Source organism: Diplodia corticola, assembly GCF_001883845.1.
Source record: "Diplodia corticola strain CBS 112549 chromosome Unknown scaffold8, whole genome shotgun sequence".
NCBI classification, from domain to species: Eukaryota; Fungi; Ascomycota; class Dothideomycetes; order Botryosphaeriales; family Botryosphaeriaceae; genus Diplodia; species Diplodia corticola.
In genome coordinates, this window is record NW_017971487.1 from 504,575 (window position 1) to 521,764 (window position 17,190).

Genomic DNA, 17,190 nt, shown 5'->3' on the forward strand with positions numbered 1-17,190 from the left:
CCCACGATCTCTAGGTATCCAGAGTTCCCCTTACCGCCCCTACCCACCATTTCTCCGTTGTCATTGTTGCTCCGTGTTAGTCGCCCTGATAAAAGAAGTCTCCTCTTTCATACTTTTTGTTCATGAGTGCCTTTCGTTCCTTCGCTTTGAACCCCGCTACGCCTTGAGAAATGCTCTGTGATCACATAGTCTAGAAGGTCTTTTTTTTTCTTTTTTGGCTTTTTTCTCCATCATGGTCCATGTGCACTTTCCTGACCACGTTTCACCTACCAGCAAGTAGGCATCTAAGCTCAAAGTCGAGACTCAGGAATAGTGCCGTCAACGACAGCGACGGCGCCGATGTTACCAGCATCGGCGGAGCCGTTGAGGAGAGCAACGCACGAGATGACATCCGCTGGCTCCAGTAGGTGCCAGGATGCCAGTGTCTGCTTGGAGCTAGCGCCAACAGTCACGGAGAAGACATGGTCCTCTGGCAGCTTCGAGCCACGAAGGGCGGAGAACATATCTTTTCCAAAGGTCAGCCAGGCTCTGGAACGATAACGCGTGACATATCTTACCTTCGTCCGTGAAGTCGTCACCCGAACATAAGATGAACTCAGGAGGAGCGGCGCCATAATCAGCCACAAGGCGCTTTGCAATTTCGCCCTTGTTTACGAATCGCGGGCGGACCTCGAGATTAGCCTTGCCAGTCATGACTTCAACCTCATACTTCTTGGCAACGGTGGCCTCGAGATGCTTCTGACACTCGCGAGCCTGGAATGCTCCGTACTCGGGGTCGGCTCGGCGGTAATGCCAGGTCAGGGCGATTTTCTTCCTTTCTATGAAAGAGCCTGGTCGCTGTTAGAATGTTTTAACACTCGGAGAAAGGTACTTACCCTGAGTTCTCTCGGTGTAATGCTGGAAGACTTGCATAACGTCCGACTGCCAGCTCATATCAGTCTTCTCCGTGAGGTTCTCCCAGATCTCGCTTCTGGGATGGCGGATGAAACTGCCGTGTTCGGCACTGAGGCCAAGCTCGGTGATATGACCCATCCATTCGTCAAGGAAGGCTTGGTCGCGTCCGCTGATGATCCACACAGCGTTGTTCGGATCGGAGGCAAGCGTCTTGATAGTGCGGATAACACGATCAGACGGGATTGCAGATTGAGGATCTTTCACGATGGGAGTAAGTGTGCCATCGTAGTCGAACATGAACAGCCTCTTCTTAGCCTTCCTGTACTGAGACAGAAGCTTCGCTCGATCAAGCGCGGGTGTGGCAAATGACTGATCGAACGACGAGAGGTTGGTCATGAGACGACGCAGGTAGCTGTTAACCCACGCCTGCACGTTGTGCGTGACAACGTGCCTGTAGAGTTCTCCGTGCTGGTCTGCACGCTCTTCCTCGGTCATGGTAAGAGCTCGGTCAATGGCATCAGCGACGCCGCCAAGATCCCAAGGGTTGATATGAATGGCGCTGCCTAAGCTGCCGGCGGTACCAGAGAACTCGGAGAGGATGAGAGGACCTTTGTTGTCCTTTTGCGCAATGACATACTCCATGCTGGTCGTGTTCATACCATCGCGGACACTGGTGATGAGACCCACGTCGGCAACGCGCAGTAGTGCAAAGTACTCCTCCTTTGACAGGTACTGAGGGAAGTGTTGCACGGGAGCAAAGCTGAGACTGCCATGGGCGCCGTTGATCCTCGAGACAAGGTCGGAGATCTTGTTCACAAACTTATCGTCGTTGTGCGTCGCCTGGTGAGTGGCCGGGCTAGTGACTTGAATGAGGACCACCTTTTCCCGCCATTCGGGATAACGTTCCAGGAAAAGCTCGAATGCTTGCAGCTTCTGTGCGACACCCCTGACGGCATCAAGCCTGTCACGGCCGACAACGAGCTTCTTGTCTGCGTAAAGCTCACGAATCGCTTTGACCTTTTCGGAGACAGCGGCATCTTCGAGAGCAATGCGTTGCGTGGCAGCCGCATTGATACCAATGGGGAACACGTCAACGGCTACGTGAGCGCCGTACGCATCAACGCCGGCAGAGGATGAGTCGAATCCGAGAACACGGGTGCAACAGGACGAAAAGTGGCGTGAGTAGCTGTATGACTGGAATCCGACCATGTTCGCACCAAGAACGCCCTCCAGAATCTCTTTGCGACGGCTCAGACACCTGTAGAACTCGCTGCTTGGGAAAGGGATATGGAGGAAGAAGCCAATGTAGACGTTGGGTAGGCGCTGGCGGAGAAGGCTAGGAAGCAGGAGAAGGTAGTAGTCGTGGATCATGATGATGTCGCCTGGCTTGTAAATCTCGATAATCTTGTCGGCAAACATCTTGTTCATGCGGTAATAGTCGGCCCAGGCCTTGCGTGCAGCACGGCCGTCAGCAGGCTCATTCTGCTTGTAGTGGAAGAGGGTGTACAGCTCCTTGTCGGCAAATTGGCGCCAGCGAGACTGGTCCTTCAGCACAACCACGTCCTCGTCCTCGTGCAGTTCGTCATAGAGCCATACAGGCACTATCCTGCCGCCATGGTCGCGCTCGAGCTGCTTCTCCAGACGCAGACGATGCTCCCGGTCAACGTTGAGGCCTTCCTGGGCGGGCTGCTGAGGCTTCGCCTCGGCGTCAACGGGAATGGGAGCGGAAGCCTTGTTCAGCGGGGTGCTGGTGTTTGTGCCTGCAGCAGTGTCGCCAATGACGGGTTGAGCGTTCGCAGCAACCTTGATCTCGCCAGTCCAGCCGACCAGAGTGTGGTTCCAAGGGGAAGAAGAAGAGGCGAGATAGGAGAAAGAATCGAACAGGGCAGAGGTGCCGCGCCTGGAGCGGAGTTCCTGAGGAAAGCGAATTAGCTCTGGCCGGGTCAAGGCAAGATGCAGCTTACCCAATCGTTGCCGGGCGAGTAGGCGATGCTGTAAGGCACGCAAGTAGTGGCGCTGATGACATGGCCGCTGAGATTCAGGTTGGGGTGAGCAGCCATGGGGTCAACATCCGCCAGATCGGCCTTCTCCGCCGACTCCAAAGTGGGTCGGCTCAGCCTCCTCAGAATCTCCTCGGGGCTCTTCGCGCCGGCGGCAACGTCGGTGGGCGAGCTCGCGCGATCGGCGTCGGGGGCGTGGCTCGAGTTGGGATTCCAGTTCGGGCCCGGCGAAGTCTTGGCAGGGTCGAATGGCAGCGGGGGTTGGTCGTGGAGGGCGGCGGGCTGGATGTAGGCATCAAGGCCGGCGGTATGCACACCAGGCGTGACGGGCTCAGTGGTGTTCCTGGCATGCATGCTGTCGTCCGAGGCCGGGACCTCTGGGCTAGGCGGTTCGGCAGGCATGGCGGAAGGGGCGCACGCGTCGGGCTGGGTTGCTCGGTCAGCGCGGCGTTGGGAGGGGAGAATGGCTAGCAATATAGACGGGCGTCGGGGGTGGAATGGCGGCGAACGCACCGGGGGTGTTGTTGTTGCGCGAAGAAGCTGCAGTTGACGTCAGGCGCAGCCGAGGATTGGGTAACGAGCTCGCGTCGCTCCTGCGCGGTGCGGAAAGTCAGTCTGCAGGCGGAGGCAGAGGCGCGGGGTCGTGCAGCAGGTCGCACCGAGAGGACGGAGAGGCGGCGATTGGCGGAGGGCGCAGTCAGTCAGCGTGCAGGCGCGACTGTCAGCTTTTAAAAGGGCGGATTTGGTCTGATTTGGTCGGACGCAGCAATAGGAGAAGATCGGCTATGGAGGAGCGGGCAGCACGAGGCGGTCGCGCGGAGCCCCTCCAACGGCCAGCCGCGAGCGACCTTAAGTAAATCCACGTCATTCTAGCCCGTCTGGCCTCGCCATGGCCCGGGCCGCCAGCGCGCGCCGACTGCCTCTGGCCTTCTGGCGCAGTCTCTGCCATTCCACGCGCACCTCGCACCGTCCGTCATGCCACGCGCCGTCGCTCCGTCGCTGCCGCCATGGGGGAGCTTCACATGCCCCTCCGCCTGCTCCTCCCACCCCCGACCAAGGCGCCGAGAGCAGCAGCGCGGCGAGGCGCTGGCCTGCCCGGCCTGCCCGGCCTGCCCATCCTGCCCGCCGCGAACGGACGCGCCTGCGTCTCCTTTTTTTTTGCCCCCCGACGCATCCCCTTATTAAGCCACAAACTCGAGCAGCGCGCAGCGACAGCGTCCAGACGCGCGCGCCATTGGCCAATAGAGTCGCGCGCGGTGGCCCTTGCGCGCGCACGTGACCAAGCGAGCCTGGGCGGCGCGACTTGCTCTCCGCGCGCCCTCGACAAACGCAAGCACCACCGCCACAGACTGCCCGCTGTCCAACACCGCCCCCGCGCCCATGCTTAGCGACCGCACCATCTGCTGTGCAGGCAATGCCCTTCGCCCCTACGTCGTGCTGTCGCGCCTGTTCGATATCCCCTTGACCAGAACGCGGGCCTTCCCCACCTCGCACTGCGCTGCTGCCGCCTTCTCCACCACCGTCTGCCGTCGCTCCGACAATGGAGACCCCCACGCTCGCAACATTCATGCCACCAGCCTGGATGTAACCCTGGAGGCCCATCGTCGTGCTAACCAGGACTCTCTGATTCGCAGGGTCCACGGTCCGCAACCCCCCCCATCAGAACACGCACCTCTCATTTGGCTCAGGCCACACTTGTCCCCTGACCGCTTCGATTCTCTGCCTGGGCCTGGACAAGATCCCACAGCAAGGCCCTCCGAGGTTGGCGATCCGGAGCAGAAGAGCACAGCAAAGAAGGACAAAAATGCCAAAGATGAAGGATCTTTTACAAGTGTCTCCAAGATTAGAGCAATACGTACTCCCACCTTGCCAGATCGAGAGGTGCCTCCGGCCGATTACCTTGGTCGATACGTCGAGCCGCTGCAGAAGAGGGACGATGTCAGGGATGAAGATCTACCTTGGTTCGCAGCGTCTCTTCGATCCGGTGCCACGCCTATGGAAAGGTCTGGCCCACGCCTTGCAACGAAACTGTTGACTTGCTGACTCCATCATAGACTTCGAGCCGAGATAGAGGCGTTTGCAAAATATATCCAACCCACGCCCGAAGAGCATGCTGGGCGTGTTGCTGTTGCGGATCACACGCGCAAAACATGGTCTCGTTTCGTCTCAAGAAAGACCGGCAACTATAAGAACCTTCAACTTGAGGTTTTTGGTTCTGAAAGGACCGGGTTGGCCACTGCTACCTCTGACATTGACTTGCGTGTTTACAACCCAGACGTCCAGAAGGAGAGCATTGCGATGAAGGCGCCCAGGTACCATCGGAGAAAAGAGTTCACATACACTCTAGAGCGCGCTTTCTCGTTCTACGACAGAGATCAGAGTTTCATGCTGGTTTTCTTCCGGTATGCGAGATATCCACTTATCTCAATGCAACACGCCCCCACGAGCATCGACGTCCAGCTTGTTTCCAGTAACGACACAGCCCACGCACGGGCGGTTGCGGCAAAGTACATGGAGGAGCTGCCAGCTCTTCGCTCTTTGTATATGGTTTTCAGGCGCATGTTGGAAATCAGAGGGCTGTGTGAAGTCTATTTAGGAGGGATGAACTCCTATAGCATCTTCTATATGATCGCTGCAGGTATGAAGCTCGGTTCGCCTGCGGCTCATGATGATCCTGCTGCGCAGCTCCTCGCTGTTCTGGACTTTTACTCCAACTTCGATGCAACTAAAAACTGGATATCGTTGGAACCTCCGGAAATCCTACCAAAAATCGAGAAGAAGACGACACAGTCCAAGGAAGAGAAGACGGTACTTTCTTCCAGAAACTTTGGGTTCGGTGTACTGATTTTTCATAGAAACTCGCAAAGCACCCCATTGGCTTGCAAGACCAAAAGCAGCCATATCTCTTCTGCCTACGCGACCCTGCCGACGAAACCAACGACCTAGGACACAAAACGTTCCAATGGAAGCACCTACAGGAGACTTTGAAGACCTTGAACAAGAAACTACGCGAGAAGCTCGAGAACGATGATGGCTCATTGCTCATCACGCCCTTGGTCGGCAGAAGCTTTGAGCTGTTGGAGGCAAGAAGGACTAGGCTTGCCAGGTTCGGTCGGAAGTATATGCACACTCGGCATGCGCTAGAAGTGCCAGTCGATCTGACGGGAAAAGAGGCGGGGACTGAGACTGCGGAGGACGTGCCAGTCGATCTGACGGAAAAAGAGGCGGGGACCGAGGCTGCGAAGGACGTGCCAGTGGTTCTGGCTGAGACTGGGAGCGAAGCTGTGGAGGAAGCGCCGGTGGGTGGGCAGGGCGATGCTGACGGCGAGGCTGACGGCGAGGCTGCGAAGGCATGATTGGATGTCATTTTTTTTTCAGTCGATCATGATGATGATGACTAGATGACAACCAGCTGACGGGAGGGTCGGGCCACTGTTGCAGAAATGCGTCGGGACTATCGGCATTGTATGGAGTTGCTAAAGTAAGCCAAACGGCTGAAAATGATTTGACTGGCGCTCTCTCCAAAATTGACGGGAGAAAAACATTGGAGTCAAGTAATGCGTCGGGGGAGCCGTGGGATCGGCTTGTAATGCCAGCAGAGCAACCGATCTAAGAACCGGTTAACTCTTGGGGAGAATGGCAAGATGATTTGGCATCTGGGTTCGCAGTTGCTGCTGCCTGCAGCTGGAGCGGCTTTGTGGCTTGCGGCTGCAACTCGTGACGCCGCGCCGGTGACACAGCTGCCTAGAAGGATTCATGGAAGCACTTATATCCATTTCCCTTCGCTGTTGCCCATGCAAAAAAGAGAAAAGAGCAGCTATGCGAGCATGGATCGAATTGAGGATGCTCAGTTTCCTAACTTTGTCATTTCGTTGAGTGCTGTTCTGCTGTTTTCCATCGTCGTCCTGTACCATGGCGTTCCCGCTCCAATGTCGCTGCCCGGTCCATTGCCGTGGGTCGGGCTTCGAGATGAAAGGTTCCAGAAGCCAAGAGCCCATCTGCGCGATGCGAAGCATGGCCATGAGTACTTGAAGGAAGGGTACGAGAAGGTAAGCAGATGGCCGTCTGGATCGAGGCATCTGTCACTGAAGCCTTGGTTCAGTACAGCAAACAGGGGAAGGCCTTTGTGTCGCCGCACATGGGCTTCAGAGAAGTCGTCGTTCTTCCACCGGCCTCTATACCCTGGCTGCTGCGGCAGCCGGAAGACCGTGTCAGCCAACCCAAGATGATGTCACGCATGCTGCAATCCAAACACCTTCTCCCCGCCCACCCTGCAGATGAGGTTTTCCACGCATCCACCATCAGGGTTGATCTCAATCGCCATCTCGCAGCCCTGACCTCGGACATAGCCGACGAAATCCACGCCGGCCTGCTAGATGCATGGGGAGCAGACACTTCCAACTTCCGCTCCGTCTGCGTCTCAGACACCATGGGGCACATTGCCACCCGCGTCTCGACCCGCGTCTTCTTCGGCCAAGAGCTGGTCCGGGACGCCGACTTTGTCGCCCACACAGGCGCCTTCTCTACCGGCTTAGCCACCTGCTCCGGGATCCTTGCCCTCTTTGTGCCTCGCGCCCTCCAGCCGCTGTTGGGCCCGCTGCTCGCACTGCCAGTCCGCTACCACGCCTGGCATATGAACCGCAAGCTCATCCCGCTCATCCAGCGCCGGCTGGCCTCATCTCCCTCGACGCCGAAAGAAGCCCGGCCGAATGACCTCCTACAGTTCCACATCGAATCCGCCCTTGGCTCCTCCTCGGCGGCCGACCGCTCGCCCGCCACCATCGCCGCGCGCCTGCAGCTGCTCATCAGCTTCGCCGCCATCCCGACCACCCACCTCACGCTCACCAGCGCTCTGCTCAACCTCGCGACTTGCCATCCGCCCCTTTCCTCTCTCCCTCCTTCCGCTCCCCCTTCCCTCCCGATTCCCCCGCCGTGGAGCTCGTCCCCCGAAGCTCTGCTGACCCTCCGGGCCGAAGCTGAGGCCATACTCGCGCGCCATGGCGGCACGTGGACGCGCGCGTCGCTCCTGCAGCTGGTGCGCGCGGACTCGTTCCTCAAGGAGACGATGCGGCTGGACACGTTCGCCGGCAGAGGGTTGCTGCACGAGGTCGTGGCGGAGGGGGGTGTGGCGTTGCCCGGTGGCGAGAGAGTGCGAAAAGGCGCGTGGGTGGGCGTGGCGGTGGGGGAGATACAGAAAGACGAGGACGTCTACGGGAAAGGTGCTGGGGAGTTTGACGGGTGGAGGTTTGTGGCTGAGGAGACGAAGGCGGAGAGGAAGGGAGAGGAAGGGGACGACGGCGGCGGCGATGATGCCGCATTAATGGGAGCTGGCGCTGGGAGCAGAAGCAGCATGGTGACGACGAGCGATGTGTTCCTGGCGTTCAGTCGCGGTAGACATGCGTGTCCCGGCAGGTTCTTCGCGGCGAACGTGATGAAGTTGGTGTTGGCGTACGTGGCGATGGAGTACGACATCGGGCGGTTGGAGAAGCGACCGGAAAATGTGAGGATAAGCGACATCTCGGCACCTTCGCCCAAAGCGGCGATTGAGGTGAGGAGGCGGAAGAAGATTCCATGATTCATGACAAGAAGACGTGGGTCAGCAGTGTACGATATGCGGACTTGAGCGACGGCGGCCTCTCGACTCAATGCCTTCGGGACGCCGGTCCATACTTGCGGCAATTCTCTGATCCTTTTTACAAATATGTATGTACAATATCAAGCTACTCGGCAAGACTAGAAGCCAAAGGTGGGCACACAAGCTTCGACAAGCTTCAGGGCTGATCTTGGCAGCCCTGACCGCCTCAGTCCCCCGCGTCTCGATCAACGAACCGCGACGCTGGCACCAATCGCTTGCGTGCACGATCGACCCCATGACACATCTCCAAAGGCGGAGAAAACCGCGCAGCCGAAGCGTCGCTCCCAACTGGGCTCCAGATCATCGCCGGGGTTCCGGCCCGCCGCGACATCCGACGAAGTGGGGGAAAGTATTCGACCACAACATGACTTCGACGACATTGGCCCCGCATCAAGAAGCCCCCTTCGTATTTCCGCCAGCCCCTTCAGACGCCCCGCAGTGTCACAGCCGCCTTGCAACGGTATCCACTCAGCTGCCGAGGCTGATCAACCACCGCTCCCGAGACATACCCCTCCCCTCCCCCTCCCCCTCCCTCTCCCCCAATTGAACAGTACCGCCAATCCCAAAGACCACGACCAGTTCCAGGAACGCAACGACACAAAGAAGAGGGACAGTATGGGTCTTATCGGCGATCTCGTATCCGAATTCACCCACTCCGGGCAGCAACAGCCACAGGAACCGTCGTACGGTGGTGGCAGCAGCAACAGCGGCGGCTACGGCTACGGCGACTACAGCCAAGGCCAGCCACAGCCGCCGTACGTCCAGCCGCCGTGGGTCGCGCGCTGGGACGGCGAGGCCGGCCGCTGGTTCTTCGTCAACGAGCAGACGGGCGCCCGCACCTTGGAGCACCCCGGCGGCAGCTACCGGGAATCCGGCTACTACCAGGGCGGCCCCCCGCCGCCGGGCCAGGACTACAGCGGCGACAGATACGGCGGTGGCGGACAGCGTGTCGACTACGTCGACGACGAGGAGAAGAGGTCGGGCGGCGGCAATGGCTTGATGTACGGCGCCATTGGCGCGGCGGCGGGCGTGGCGGGCGGTGCGCTGTTGATGCACGAGGGGGACAAGATTGGTTGGTGCCCTTTCTACACGCGTCCATGGCGTTTACCCCTCCCCCCACCTCTTTGTCATACCGCCTTCTGCACCTTTACACGCATCGGTTACTGACACACACGCTCTCCCCATCTCCCCCTGAACAGCGGACGACTGGGACGAAGACAAGGCGCGTCTCGAGCAAAAGGCCGAGCATGCCGAGCAAGACGTCGAGGAGTTCCCCGAGGACGCGGCGCGCTGGACGGGCGAAGCCGCCGGCCACGTCGAGAACATCCCGGACGACGTCGAGCGGGGCTGGGACCGCGCCGAGAACAATGTCGAGCAAGGCTGGGACAACACCGAGAACAGGGTGGAGCGGGGTTGGGACAACACGGTCGACGCGGTCGAGGACGCGCCCGAGAACGCGGCCGAGTGGGTGGGAGAGGGCGTCGGTAACGTCGAGCAGGGCTGGGACAGAGCTGAAAACAACGTCGAACAAGGCTGGGACAACACGGTCGACGCGGTCGAGGACGCGCCTGAGGATGCGGCCGAGTGGGTGGGCGAAGGCGTCGGTAACGTCGAGCGCTTCGGTGATGAGGTTGACAATTACGGCGACAGCTTAGAGGCGAGCTACGATGAGGGCAGGGACGAGGCTAGGTACGATGACTAGGTACTAGAAGGGGACATGTCCGGTACGATGCGAACTAGGATATCGAGCAAGACGAGACACTAAACCAAATAGACGACGTCAGGGAATTCGAGCTCATCCTGACCCCATGGTGATGAATCCTTTGGGATATATAGGCAGGCCCAAATCTTACCAACTTTGGGATCATCAGCAATAAGGCACACAAAGAGTCCAACAACGTCCTCCATACCCAGATGGGAGAAAGGGGGCACAATGGTGCTGGGGCGAAGCAGGGGATGACGAGCAACAAAGCTAAATGACGGATGATGTCCAGCGCCGGGCAGAACCCGCTCGCTACCAAGGATGACCCTAGCACGATCCGCTGAGCATGTGGCCATCTCAGCCTTTGCTACAAAGGCATGGGATCGTCGGATCAGTAATGAATTTGCCCATGGAAGCAGATTAGTGATGAGGTCTTGGGACCCCCGGAGTGTTCGCGGTGATTTTAATTAGGGTCCCGAAGATGAGATTTGAGTTTGTTGCCACCTCCAGCTAAAATCCTACGTCACCGTTTATGGGTCGATGTGCGTGATAGTGGCCGTGAGGAAGGGCGGTCATTACCCCGCACTGCATCCTCATCACCCTTGGCCGCCAGATGAACGTGCACTGTAGAACCATCCTTGGCTTCGCCTACCGTCTCACCAACAGCTGCAAATCATGTGGTGATCAATGGCTCTATTTGTCGCGAAGCTAGTTTTTGCGAAGATCTTTGGCAGCTCGCACTATCGACTCTCAACTTTTAGGCCTTAGCTAGACGTGGTATCGAAGAGTGTCCGCTAACAACAAAGGAAAATGGAAATTGTCGACCAGGAATGAATGAATGTCGAAATGAAGAGAAAACTAGTCGAACATAATCGAAAATCGTCCGTGTTGTCCCAGGCCTAGAATCCTGCGCCGATTAAACCAGATATGCTGCAAAACAGGTGGGTGGGTAGGAATCAAGGAAAGTGCCCATGCAAAAAGTACCCATCCACAAACAAGAAGGCTTTTTTTGGCTTGGTCCTCATGAAAACAGAAAGCAGACGAGAGAAGACGGGTCTCTCCCTCGCTGCGGGACCTTCCGTAGAAGCGTCCAAGAAAATGCGCGCAAATGCTTCAGATGAATCATGACCAGGAGCGCCGCCGGTGCTGGCCTCCTGTAGCCTCGTCCACTCGCTCCGGGCGGGCAGCTGCAGCCATGGCCGCCGTGGTCGTCCGAGTCTTTGGTTGCGGGTTTCCCCTGTCGTTCGATGGCGCGTCGAAGCGAACGAATACACTGCCATCGAACAGTCCACCTCTTCTCCTAAACGGCGCTGCCGTCCCCACAATCTCCGCTTCCCCACGCCTCCTCCTGCCCCTCTTCTGTTTGGTGAAACCCGGCGCGAGAGTCAGGTCGTATGGTGTCTTGGCCCCTCGGGTGAATGCGCCTCGCTACAGCCAGGGGTCTCGCTTAGGGCGAGTCAACCTACGACCGCGTCGACCTTCCAGTGAACTCGCGGACAGCGGCCGTGGGCATCTTGCTCCAGCGGCGGCTGGAAGTCGAGCCTGATGTGCTGGAGTAAGGCGACGACGGGCCGCTGCCGTACACGTATTCGCCATCAACATAACGGGCGTCGCTGATGAAGGTGGTGCGCTTTTCACGACGCGTGTAGCGCTGCTCGAGGCGGTACAGCTCGAGCTCTGCAGGGTCGGCGTCAGCGTCGTGGTCGCGCAGTGAGGCGAAGGCCGGGGGGCGGATAGGGGCACTCACTGGCCTGCAGCTTCTCGATAAGACCCATGGTGGTAGCGACAATGGTTGGTGGCAATGACGTTGAAGGCTTTGAGGCTGCGGTAGGGCTGGGTACAGTTTGCGTCGAAGGGCGATTGTGTAAGCGGAAGAGTGGTCCAACGGCCCGGGAGACGGGAGCAATTAAGGGCGAGAATAATCAGGCGCGATTGCTGCCGGGGCAATAGCGCGAGCGGAAATGGGGGGGCTGAAGATCTCCGGGCAATCAGGCAAGAGGCCGGGCAGGCGAGGGCTCGAGTGGGCGATCAGCCGTGGAGTGCGGTGTCACGGTGTGGGCGCGAGGGCTGGTGTGGGCGCAAGCAGCAGCAGCGGGGACGAGCTCGGATGGAAACGAAGGACTGGTGGTGAGTGGGAGGCGGGCGCAGAAAAGGAACGACAGGGCGGGTGGTCTGGGCCGGCCAGGAAGATCCAGGTGCTAGGGCTCGTCGTGGGTGCGGAGAGGAATGGGAGGCGTCGCAGAACGTGCGCATGTTCCCACGTCGCCCCTGTGCACATGCGGCCTAGGCCGGTGGCGGCGCTTCCCGGTAGAGTTCGAAGTTTCACCTTGGCCGTTCGCTTGGCCGTTCGCTTGGCCGCGCCCGCGCAATCGCATGGCTCGCATGGCTCTCGCGAAGGCGCGGGGCGGCGGGCTGCCTGACCTGAACACTGCCCTGGACACTGACCTGAACACTGCCTCGGGGCGCGCTCGCTGCGCTGGCTGCTGGCTGGCTGCTGCTGGCGATCGTGCGAAGACGCAAGGAACCGGCGCCGAGATTAGAGCCGCGCCGCCTGCTTGGGCACGCGACGCGCGACGCCCGCCCGGCAACAAACCTCCGCGCAGCCACCGCCCACCGCCCGCGCCGCTCCTCTCACCTGCTCAGGCCTCTCATCAGCCCTCTCTGCCCCGCGCCCGCTCCGCCCAACACGCCTCGTGCCGCTTGCGACGTACGACCCTGTGTGCTGCATCTACGTACGTACCTAGTATGTTGCACGCCGCCAGTCCCTCCAGCGAGGCCGGTTGACGCACCCTGCAGCCACGCTTAGCCGTGTGGGCGGGCGGATCTGCCCCAGGCCCCCAGACGCATGCCAGCCCAGCACGCGCGGTTTTCGTCGAGAATGTGACTCGCCTGCGTCGCCCGGTGCGTTCCTACATGCGGCGTTGCGGCTTCGGGCAACCACCGGCGTAGCTCGGTGCCACGGGTGCCTTGCAGAAAGCCCCGCGCCCCAATCGGGCAGGAGCCGAGCCAGCTGGGCCCGACGCCGACGCTGCATGCCCGCTTTTTCTGAAGCACCTGGCCGCCTCAACAGCAGGTTTACGAGCCACGGAGCTAGGTTGTCGCCAGCTGGGATGACGTCGCCCGCGAGGCGGGGTGCCCGCATGAATCGCGCCTCTCCAGAATCATGCTCCGGATGCCAATCATTCATGTTTATCTGATAAGCTACCCTGGACATCATGCGACCAACAAACAGCCTCACGAACACCCTCACGAACACTGCGAGTACCACGCGTTCTGCTCAACGCATGTATAGGGGCTTGCACACTGCGCCAGCAAACGTCAGCCCGACTGTTCCGGAATCGTTCTGGATGGCACATGGAATAATGGGGAGCTGGGCTTACTGCTGTGGGCCCTGAGTAGCCCTGTCCTCCGCACTGGCCCCACTGGCCAACTGTCCCCGCCGATGTCGTGGTCGCAGGCCCTGCCGCCGAGCTGCTTGTCGCCGCTGCAGAAGTCGAGACCGCGGCGGACGTCGATCCCGCGCCGCTCGCCGTGCTCGTGCTCGTGCTCGAGCTGGGCTCTGTGCTCGTCGTTGATGGAATCTTCCCGGTGACTTTGAAGATGGCCATGTCATGCTCCACCTCGAATGTCCAGCTCACACCATCACCACTCCCAGTCTTGCCACTATACAGCTCGGTCCAGCTGTATGTCCCTGCACCAAGATCCGGCACATCCGCAAAACTGACGCTGAGTGTCCCCGCACCGTCTGCTGCGACCAGCCCGATCACGAACCCATCGCTGAGCGGGCCGGACCAGTATGGGTACAGCGTGCCACTTGTGGGCGCTGCTTGACCCGACGGCGTGAACGTCGATGCGGCGAGTCCGAGGGAGTCTTGATTGACGGAAATGACATCTGCGTTCTTGATTATCGCTAGGCTGGAGTTGGTTATCTTGGTCAAGTCCGTCCCGAGCAGGAGCGGCGATTTGCAGATGGCCCAGAGACCAAAGTGTGCTCGCTCTTCGGCTTCCGTCAGCCCACCGTTGCCCACTTCCAGCATGTCATAATCGTTGAAGCCTCCGGGTGCGGAATATGACGTGATGCCAGCATTCGACGCTGCTATGCTCGCTACTGAGTTCCAGTTGTTGGTGATGTCGCCTCCGACACGCCAAGAATTGCCCACGCTGGCTCCCCATTCCCAAACGGAATCGACTCCCCATTGACACAGCGAATACAAGATATCTCGATCCGTGGCGAGCAAAGCATCACGCATGGTCTCATACCGAGGTTGCGAATCTCCCGAAGGGGTGTTGCAGTTGTCGTACTTCCAGTAGTCCACCGCCCACGATGCCAGCAGTACTGCGTCCTGCTCCTCGTAACCCTGGGATCCCGGGAATCCGGCGCATGTTGCAGTGCCGGAGTCGCCGTACAGTCCGAACATGAGGCCAAGAGCATGGATCTGATCGGAGACATTCCTGATGCCGTTCGGGAACTTCGTTGGGTCAGGAACAAGGTTGCCATCGGAATCCCGCGCCATGGTTGACCATCCGTCATCCAGGTTGATGTAAGTGTAACCAAGCTCTTTCAAGCCTAGGTTCTCAAACGCATTCGCTGCTGCTAAGGCCGACTCGGCGCTCGCGGAAAGCCCGGCGTTGTAATTGTTCCAGCCCAGAGCCGGCTTCGTACCAACACCATTTTCCAATCGCCTTGTCAATGGAGAAGCTGCAGCGCCTGTCAGTAGAAGAGTGACAACGAAGGAGAGGGCAGCGGCAGTCATATTGGAAGTGTGCGCTGGTCAGCGGAGGTGGAGAATGCATTGAATTGGACCCCCTCTTATGTACCGTCATCCTCGAAATCTTGGTTCGGGGACGGATTGTTTTGCTGCCGTTCAATCATGCTGAATATATGAAATGCTGCGTCGCGTTCGGCCTGCGGACCACCTTTCCGAACCAAATTATCCCAGTTCCACCAATGAACACAAAAGGTCGTAAACGTTCGTATTTTCTCCGTATTTCACCTAGACATATTGAGCAAGCCCACTGAAGCTTCCTTCTCAAGGCTTAGCTTCATCTCGAGGTGGGAATAGAAGTTCGGTGAACGGCAAAACTCCGCATAGAGGGCATCGCGGGTCCGATGCCGTTGCAGGGGACCCTGTCCACGTAGCTTGATCGACGTGCCGTATTTGGAAAGGCTGTTCAAGAAGTCGGGCTCTGAGAAGTTTGCATATGCGGGGTTGCCGCCTGGCGATGCAACGGTTGACGCCATTCCCGTGGCGAGGTATCTGAGTATGGGGGAGAGAAATTGGGCTGTCAACTCTGCAAAATGTCGCCGAATCAGAGGCCCAATGGCGTCTGAGGCCGACCTGCCGCCTTTCTGCATGGCGTCCAGCTGCTGCAGGAAAGATCGATCCGGCTTCAGGAGCTTCTTAGCCGGATTGATGGCTTCAATGCCGCCAGGAATATCGAAGCCTGGCGGGCAGGTTGCCTGCGAGCTGGACGGCTTGACGGGCACTGGAGATCCGGTGTTATGCAGATACAGAACGTACGGATTCGTACTGCCGCTCGATTCTGCAGCACTTAGAATCCTCTTGAGGAGAAACGGGTTCGTGATGCCGACAATGAAGTGCCGGGAAGTGCCCCCGTTGAAGCCGGCAACGCAGAACTCGGACTGCATGGTCAGGTACGGCTTGATCTCTCCAGCATAGGGAATGGGCCGAATCAAGTCGACGAGTGCCGACACGACCTCACTGCAGGTCTGGGGGCTTTTCGCCATGATGATCACGTTTTCGCAAAGAAGCAACCTCTCGAACACTGTGTACAGGTCCGACAAGGAAGAAAAGAAGGGAATGAGGCGCGACCAAGAAGTCGTCGGTTGATAGGCGTATATGGGGCCCGAGACACTGTCCGAGCGGCTACTCTGCGGGGACGCGAGACCCTGCAGCGGAAACGCGAGATGAGGTGCACTTCAGCTTTGTCAGCGTTGAAGATCCGTCGGAGGCGAGAACAGAGCGACATACATTTCAAGCACTAGCAAGGAGCCGAGGAAGGGCAGCTCATGACGGCCAATGGAAGGCGGAGGCCATGCGGAGATCTGAGTACACGCAGCCTCGAAGGTGTTGGGGTCACATAAGATGCCCGAGCTTGTCATCTGCTGCAAAAGTCTGGTGAAAAAGGCGGAGAAGTTGTGGTTGGAGATCAACACCACGCTCTTCTGGTTGTAGCTGCGCTTGGTAGTCCCATCAAACTCCTGGCGAAACAGACAGTTGCCATAGAAGGTGCTGGGGCTGCCGTGGGGCGCGCACGGGGAACTCAACAACACATCAGGCGAGCGATTTCTGATTGAAAACTGGAACGAGAGGTCTTCGCCCATCTCGGGCGTCTGTTGCTCGGGAAAGCTGCAGCATGGTCAGACTCGCCGTACGGGAGGCATCCCGACTGCAGCATTGGCTTGGGCAGAGACGACGTCGGGCACGTGCTCCCAAAGGTGAAGCAGACAGCAGAGCGGGGCGGGGGGTTGACTTGCCTGTTGAAGCATATTGCAGTGAGATCGGCCTGCGAGAAAGGCGTGTCGGCAGGGTAGACCATCAGGATCTCGGGGCCGACGTCGACGTTGAAGTCGCACACGACGAAGGCGGTGGCCCAATGGCGGAAGGAGGCGAGCGAAAAGGAGGGGGCATGGCTGCTGCGCTTGCGGTGGTGGTGCATCATCTGCTTGAGCTTCTCCATGTTTATCGCCGCGGCAAGGCCCCCTATCGCGGTGACGCAGTGAGGCTTGCTCAGGCAGACGCGGCGGGCAGGGTCGAGGGCGCGGGGAGACAGGAGCTGCACATGGTCCCAGCGAGCACGGCGGGCACGGCGGGCACGGCGGGCACGGCGGGCGCAAATACTGGCGGGCGCAAATACTGGCGGGCGCAGGCAGCGGGCGGGCGGGCGCGCAGTCACGGTGGGCGGTGGTGGCAGAGGGAGTTGGGCCGGGGTGCGGA

General features: G+C 59.2%; 6 protein-coding genes across 6 annotated transcripts; 2 read left to right on the top strand and 4 right to left on the bottom strand.

Annotated features, from left to right (window-relative positions):
• Positions 1-290: 290 nt before the first annotated feature.
• Positions 291-3,296, bottom strand: BKCO1_8000167 (glycosyltransferase family 20 protein; the record flags this gene model as incomplete). The annotated part of the gene is made up of 4 exons (XM_020279266.1): positions 291-505; positions 558-830; positions 876-2,808; positions 2,859-3,296. 4 exons carry the CDS (start codon positions 3,294-3,296, stop codon positions 291-293), a joined length of 2,859 nt encoding a protein of 952 aa, XP_020133322.1.
• A 978-nt stretch (positions 3,297-4,274) lies between these two features.
• BKCO1_8000168 (pap 25a-associated) lies at positions 4,275-6,250 on the top strand (the record flags this gene model as incomplete). Its single annotated transcript, XM_020279267.1, has 3 exons — positions 4,275-4,897; positions 4,949-5,702; positions 5,750-6,250. 3 exons carry the CDS (start codon positions 4,275-4,277, stop codon positions 6,248-6,250), a joined length of 1,878 nt encoding a protein of 625 aa, XP_020133313.1.
• Positions 6,251-6,688: 438 nt separating this feature from the next.
• Positions 6,689-10,231, top strand: BKCO1_8000169 (ww domain protein; the record flags this gene model as incomplete). The annotated part of the gene is made up of 4 exons (XM_020279268.1): positions 6,689-6,943; positions 6,997-8,442; positions 8,632-9,601; positions 9,729-10,231. 4 exons carry the CDS (start codon positions 6,689-6,691, stop codon positions 10,229-10,231), a joined length of 3,174 nt encoding a protein of 1,057 aa, XP_020133314.1.
• A 1,462-nt stretch (positions 10,232-11,693) lies between these two features.
• Positions 11,694-12,006, bottom strand: BKCO1_8000170 (uncharacterized protein; the record flags this gene model as incomplete). Its single annotated transcript, XM_020279270.1, has 2 exons — positions 11,694-11,908; positions 11,979-12,006. 2 exons carry the CDS (start codon positions 12,004-12,006, stop codon positions 11,694-11,696), a joined length of 243 nt encoding a protein of 80 aa, XP_020133455.1.
• Positions 12,007-13,549: 1,543 nt separating this feature from the next.
• BKCO1_8000171 (alpha-galactosidase) lies at positions 13,550-14,985 on the bottom strand (the record flags this gene model as incomplete). The annotated part of the gene is made up of 2 exons (XM_020279271.1): positions 13,550-13,558; positions 13,612-14,985. The coding sequence occupies 2 exons, from the start codon at positions 14,983-14,985 to the stop codon at positions 13,550-13,552; spliced, it is 1,383 nt and encodes a 460-aa protein (XP_020133454.1).
• Positions 14,986-15,221: 236 nt separating this feature from the next.
• BKCO1_8000172 (uncharacterized protein) lies at positions 15,222-16,933 on the bottom strand (the record flags this gene model as incomplete). The annotated part of the gene is made up of 3 exons (XM_020279272.1): positions 15,222-16,170; positions 16,225-16,602; positions 16,671-16,933. The coding sequence occupies 3 exons, from the start codon at positions 16,931-16,933 to the stop codon at positions 15,222-15,224; spliced, it is 1,590 nt and encodes a 529-aa protein (XP_020133398.1).
• Between the last annotated feature and the right edge of the window lie 257 nt (positions 16,934-17,190).